General features: G+C 41.6%; 1 protein-coding gene across 1 annotated transcript in view; it reads right to left on the bottom strand.

Moving 5' to 3' along the window:
• Positions 1-4,258: 4,258 nt before the first annotated feature.
• Positions 4,259-7,114, bottom strand: part of KDM3B (lysine demethylase 3B) — a 61,171-nt gene continuing 58,315 nt past the window's right edge. The window contains exons 23-24 of the mRNA XM_040407000.1: positions 6,686-6,820; positions 4,259-5,454 (exon numbers count right to left, since the gene is read on the bottom strand). Coding sequence (XP_040262934.1) covers positions 5,374-5,454; positions 6,686-6,820 — 216 coding nt within the window. The 3' untranslated portion in view covers positions 4,259-5,373. The remainder of the gene's footprint in view (positions 5,455-6,685; positions 6,821-7,114) is intronic.

Raw genomic sequence — 7,114 nt, 5'->3', positions numbered from 1 at the left:
TTATAATATGGTGCGGTTAAATTGTGGCTTAGTGCTGCGACACCACAAAATAAGGTAGTCTGCTGCGATTTTGACGTATTAGGTACAATAAACTACAATTTGACCACACCATGTCAATAAACAGTAATAGGGGATATGTTTCCTATATACACTAACGGAAATAACACCTGGAAAACCTATTGTGACTGAGCGGAGATTGATCTATTCCCCTGTGGTAGGTCAATCAAACTCTTTCAGCTTGGACCCATAGTTCAGCCAAGGTGGTTGTTGGCTGCTATACATGGGAGATCCATCTCCTCATCCAGTCCCAGACATTCATGATGGGCAGGGGTGGACTGGGAACTTAGTGGCCCTGGAAAAAACCTAAAAGTGACCCCAAGTTGAAGGCAGTCCATCACAAGTAGGTGGGGCATCACAAGTAGGTGGGGCCAGCAATACCATAGTGCGACACAAAATCCTGCCTTATCACCATACTAAGGACAGATGAATTCAGTAGGGCACCTGCCGTTGCCGACTAGGTGAACAAGGTACCTGATGCCCTAGCATTACTTAATGATGAGAGCATCAGAGCATTATGTACCAGGCCTGAGACAGTCAGGCGCGCTCCGCATGCCCCCTGGTCATCAGCCCACCGGGACATTTTCCTGTAATGTATATGGCCAGTCCATCACTGTTGATAGGGTAGAGATCTGGCGATCAAGCCTGTTCAGGAGAGCTGCTGGATACCTTGAAGAGCATGTTGTGTAGAGTGGGCAGGCGTTATCGTGTTGTACCACCACATCATAAAAAAACAGTAGGACTGGTGCCATGATGTCCTGGACATACCAAAGGCTGGTCAATGTTCTCTCCATAAATACTAGACGGAAGAGCTGTACCTGGCTATCTCTAGCAGTCCCATTGAGAATGAATAGAGCTGCAGGGCACATGCTCTGCCTGCACTCCATTAGAACAGGACCCCCGTTCTTGGTATTGGTGGGGGTCCCTGCAGTCTGAACCCCACAGAACATTTGTTATATACAGGTAAAACTTGAAAAATTAGAATATTGTGCAGCGTTCATTTATTTCAGTAATCCAACTTAAAAGATGAAACTAACATATGAGATAGACTCATTACATGCAAAGTGAGCTATTTCAAGCCTTTATTTGGTATAATTTGGATGATTATGTCTTACAGCTTATGAAACCCCCAAAGTCACAATCTCAGGTCCCCTTTGCTCAGGGGGTATGGATTAATTAGCTGACTAGAGTGTGAGACTTTGAGCCTAGAATATTGAACCTTTTTACTAAATTCTAATTTTAAGTTGCATTAATGCAATACCTTTTAATTTGCATTACTGAAATAAATGGACTTTTGCATGATATTCTAATTTTTCGAGTTTCACCTGTATATATATATGATTTTTTTTTTCCACCCAAAAATGAGGCCACAAAAAACAAGGCAAAACCACAGAAATCTACCTATGTAATGGAGCTGGTAGATTTTTTTTCTGTGGAATTCTCTTACTTCTACGTCTCTCTGATGACTCTGGACCATTGGCTGAACAGGTATATCTGGTATGCTTGCGAAAAATTGGATTTTAGGTCTGACACATTCAGTGATTTATATGGTTCTTAACGTGGACCAGTTTATTTTTACTTCACCGATTCCTATGACAGACATGTAAGCCTAAGGCTACTTTCACACCTGCGTTTGGTGCGGATCTGTCTTGTATCTGCACAGACGGATCCGCACCTATAATGCAAACGCTGGTATCTGTTCAGAACGGATCCGGTTGCATTATCTGTAAAAAAAAAAAAAAAATATCTAAGTGTAAGTCAAACGGATCCGTCCTGACTTACATTGAAAGTCAATGGGGGACGGATCCGTTTACAATTGCACCATATTGTGTCAGTGAAAACGGAACCAAACTGATGCATTCTGAGCGGATCCGCATCTATTCAGAATGCATTGGGGCTAAACTGATCCGTTTTGGGCCGCTTGTGAGAACCCTGAAACGGATCTCACAAGCGGACCCAGAAACGCCAGTGTGAAAGTAGTCTAAAGTGTCCTCAATCGTTCTCCATGAATTGTTTTGTAAGAAGTGGCCCACGCCACTATAATCCCCTTTAAAAGCTTGCAGGCATTGTATGTAAATGAACCCCTCTGCATTATTAAGCCATTTATTTTTTCCACCACCAGCCCGATTTCTTTCCCCTTGGTTCAGAAAACTCTCCGATGAGGTGTGAACTTACATTAACCCTTAGGATACCAGAGGTTTTTTTCATTTTCATTTTTCTTCCCTATTTTCCATGAGCCATAACTTTTTTATATTTCCAGTCACATAGCTGTACGAGAGCTTATTTTTTGCAGGACAATTTGTACTTTCTAATGCCACCATTAATTATGGCATAAAATGTAGTGGGAAGCGGGAAAAAATTCCAAATGGGGTGGAATTGGAAAAAAAATGCAATCCCACCATCGTTTTACAGGTTTTGTTCCCACAGCGTTTTGTTTACGACAAAACTGGCCCATGCCCTTCATTCTCTGGGTCAGTACGATTACAACAATACCCCATATGTATAGGTTTTTTTTTATGTTTAAATAGTGTAAAAATTAATTGTAACTTTGAGAATTTTTTTTTTTACATCAACATATTCTGACCCCAATAACTTTTTATACTTATGTCTACTGAGCTGTTTAGGGGCTAATTTTTTGAGGGACAATTCACAGTTTTTATTGATCCCATTTGAGTGTGCATGACTTTTGGATCACATTATTTCATTTTTTTGGGTAAGCGAAGCAATAAAAAAAATTGCAAATCGCCCATTTTGACCCTTTTTTTAAGTAACGCCATTCGCCGTATTGGATATTTTTATTTTATTTTAATAGAGGTGGGACGAATCCAATTTTTTTCGAATCCGAAAAAGGTTCTCGAATCTATCCTGTACATAAGAATTGTGTGAATGATGTAAGAAACAAAGTGATCCAAACACTTATTGGGGGGGAAGGGGGGGATCTGTGGATGGCACTGTTATGGCGGATCTGTGGATGGCACTGTTATGGGGGGGGGGGGGATCTGTGAATGGCACTGTTATGGGGGGGGGGATCTGTGGATGGCACTGTTATGGGGGGGGGGATCTGTGGATGGCACTGTTATGGGGGGGGGGGGTCTGTGGATGGCACTGTTATGGGGGGGGGATCTGTGGATGGCACTGTTATGGGGGGGGGGATCTGTGGATGGCACTGTTATGGGGGGGGGGATCTGTGGATGGCACTGTTATGGGGGGGGATCTGTGGATGGCACTGTTATGGGGGGGGGGGGGATCTGTGGATGGCACTGTTATGAGGGATTTGTGGATGGCACTGTGATGGGGGGGAATCTGTCCCTGTATTCTAATGCACCGGCCCCGCTCACTGTTGTATAATCTTATTCTTATCTAACCTGTAGGCATTGTTAAAATATAATAATCATTTGTAATCCAGCTGTACTTACAGCTAAGTTCCGTAGCAGGGAGGAGGCAGGCAGGGAGGACGGGCGGGCGGCGCCTCACTCACTAAGTCATGCACCTGCGCTGCCCACTTTATGAATGAAGCAGGCAGCGCGGGCGCGTGATGTAGTGAGTGACGCGCCGCCTGCCTGCCTCCTCCCTGCTACGGAACTTAGCTGGATTACAAATTATTATTATATTTTAACAATGCCTACAGGTTAGATAAGACTAAGATTATACAACAGTAAATCTTGTTAGAATCGAGGGATTCGTAGTTTCGACGGATTAATATTATGGGCGTTATCAGTCGCCGTGATACCCAGGATGTTTATATTTATTGGTTTTTTTATTATACGGAAAGGGGGGCGATTTAAACATATTTTTAAAATATTTTTTAACTTTTTTTTATCATTTTAAGGCTCATAAATGATCTCAAAAATAATGTTTTTGAATTTTTCATTTTGATCTATAAGTGATTTTAAAAAATTACAATATCTTTGCATTTTGCTCATTTCTTATGTTGGCCTGCCATCTGGTGGCCAAAATAAGAATCGCAGCATTAATGCTCTGAATTTCTTCATAGAGATTCAGAGCATTCAGCACATGTACTGAAGTCCCGATTGGCCACACGGGGCCGGGTTTTTGCGCATTCAGGTGCCGTGATCTCACTTGATCACGGCATCTAAAGCTCTGTACATGTACGGCGCTGGTAGCGAAAGGGTTAAACAGAGATTACATGATTATAAACAGCTTTTTGTACCTTAACGAGGGGAAAAGGACAACTCAGACTAGAGATTCATTGTACTTTAATAAGAACATGGAAACCCTAGTCAGCCCTTCACAAAATCAAAGTACAGGAAGTCAAATTAAAAGTAATCTACAGTAATTCACTTAAAAAACTGGTGTAACTGAATATATAAACAGACCTGCAACGTGGCGAGAACTGATCAGTATGGAAATCTCCCTGAAACCGTGATGTCTCCAACTCCACTTAATTTCTCTCAAACATTAACCGCAAAATATTTCAGTGCCTAAAAATACCGCTTTTCGATAGATGTGAACAACTGCTGAATGAAATGGATCATCATGTGCCGACCATTTTGCTTGAAGTTGCTATGGCAACTATATACACTTAATGCAAACACTGTGGAAAGATGCTCTATGATGGCTTATTCTACCCAACACTCGCCAGTTTTAGAGGTCTCTGACCCTACCCACTGCTTACACTCATATGCATGACTCATTGGAAAGGAAGACTAAATGCAATGTGCCTTTCTGGAAATGCAAGAAAACAGAGGTGGTCTGCAAAAGGTCTAAAAATGTCTAATATCATGAAAGAGTAACTGCTCTGCTACAAACCTATGGTTCTTAATAAATACATCTCCAATGCCTTGCTTTCCCCAGTAAAAGCAGTAACTCGGCACCCTCTGCTTCGAGTTAGCATATTGAACTATGCTATTTAAAAGGTTTTAACAAGTTGATTTGTATTGCAACAAGGATTCAATTATCCATTGTATTAGACATTTGGGTGCAACGTGAAGAGTTTCTCTTTTTACGTATTTACTATGTTAGTTCATCTTGAATTGGTTTTGTAGATTTCTCCAAGACTGGAAAACTATGCCCGAGAAGCCAAACATGCTCTTCTATCTTTTAACTCCAGAATTGTACTAGAAGCATGGTTTTCCAGAGCTCATGTGGTTAGTGCTGAAGGCAGCAACAGAAAATAGACGCCTTTCAGTCAAGTGCATAAGTGAGACATGTATATAGTACAGGTGATTATGAGGCTTTATAGAAAACAGTGGCTGGGTTGTACAATGGATCCTTCACGTTTGCCTCTAGTTGACAAATCCAAAATGTAAAGGAGGCTCCTGTTACAATTGTACAAGAGTGTAATGCAAATCTTTTCTATGATCTCCCCAGTTTAGACTCATGAGCTCGGAGCGTGCCAACAGCATCTTTGACTGCATGGTAGATAATGTTCTTCACCTGAAATAAAAGCAAATGGCAAGAGTAAGAGGACAATCTATGTTTTGGGGCAGTATACAAATTCAGCTTTTTCCACAATAAGCACAAAGTAAACCAGGAATTTTTTCACAAACGCTAGTGTCATTAAAGGCTATGTACACCTTTGGCATATACAAAATATTGTTAGTGGTTACTTTGTGTTTAAACAGTTGAACTAAGTTTCAGTTTGCAATCTTTATTCCTTCATTCATTTTCAGTCTCATGATATAGTTTAGAAACCTGCTCCTAGTTTCAGACTTTTCTCGATGGCAGTGTTCCTTTCCAGTAATACATGCTGGATATAAGGTCTGTTAGACCAGGATGATGCTGTCTTCACTAGCTCTCATGTATCAGCACAGCTTCCTTCCTGGATAGGTTTCCCCTTGTATGCTTATGAGGGATCTCCTCTCCCTTGTTCTGACAGACAGTACTGAGGAAGCATGTGATCCTCCTCTATGCAGAGTCTGCCATGGTTTCTCCTCTCTGTACACCGATACACAGCCTTTGTGATCACTCACCCCCTGCATTTTGTTTCCTCCTTATATAGCCTGTGTGAGCAGCTCTCCTTGGCTGCTTTCTCATCACTATGATCTGCCATGTACAACATCCCTCCCTCTGTTGCTAGCACTGAGACAGATGAGGGAGTTGATACAGTCAGGGGCAGTATGCTGTCAGAAGAAGCAGGACAAGCAGTAGTGTACAGGAGCAAATGGAAGGACATGTTTAATGACTATTTAGAAAGCTGTGTAAAGGGGTTTCCAGGTGTTTAATATTGATGGGCTATCCTCAGGATGTGATTAGTATGTGGTCCTCCTCCCGGCACCCCTGACAATCAGCTGAGCATGAGCGCTGCAGCTTCTTCCTTGTTCAGTGCTGTAACGTTCCTCGGTCAAATTGCCTAGGGACTAAGCTGCGATACCAAGCACAGCCACTAGCCAATGGACGGTACGATGTTTGGTAAGCTGCGAGGAGGCAACTAGCCTGAGAATAGGTCATCAGTATAAACACTTGGAAAACTCCTTTAATTTTGATTTTGGGAAGCAAGTGTCCATAGCCTTTAAATGCTTATGTTCAGAGAAAAAGCGTGAGGGGAAAAAATCTTTTTTATTAGCATTTTAAGTTTTTAAAAGGCAAAAATACACAGTAGTTTTTCGAAAGAGACAGAACTGGGACTTAAGGTATGAATTATTAAAATAGCTTTTTGTTACTGTACCTGTAGTTTGTCCTCGTGGTTTGTATGTGTATTTGACAAGTGCCTAAATTCCTGTGTCAGGCGGAAGCAATGTTTCACATGTTCTGGAGATACAAAATCTTCTGCTACTTTTATACAACTGTGTAAGTTGTGGACCTTCAGACAAAAGGAAACAAATATCACTATTTGTGTATGACAAACTCACTCAACACAACCATGCCACCTTGGCCCGAGATTTCAGGTTTGCTGCAGAATTGTGGCACGGTGTTATTTAAAAAGTAATGGAGCTTCTATTTCTCAGTTACATGAGATTAAAAAACAAAAAATACTGATGTCATGGAAGTGAAAATGTAAAGCCACTCAGACAATCAGGCCAGGAGGCACTGGTAAATAACTATTTGCATGCACTGGCATCGGACTATCACTTGAACTGCATGCCACACAGAATGG

Source organism: Bufo bufo, chromosome 1 (genome assembly GCF_905171765.1).
Source record: "Bufo bufo chromosome 1, aBufBuf1.1, whole genome shotgun sequence".
Taxonomy (NCBI): domain Eukaryota; kingdom Metazoa; phylum Chordata; class Amphibia; order Anura; family Bufonidae; genus Bufo; species Bufo bufo.
Note: the sequence above shows the minus strand (reverse complement) of the source record. Positions and strands in the feature narration are given on the sequence as shown.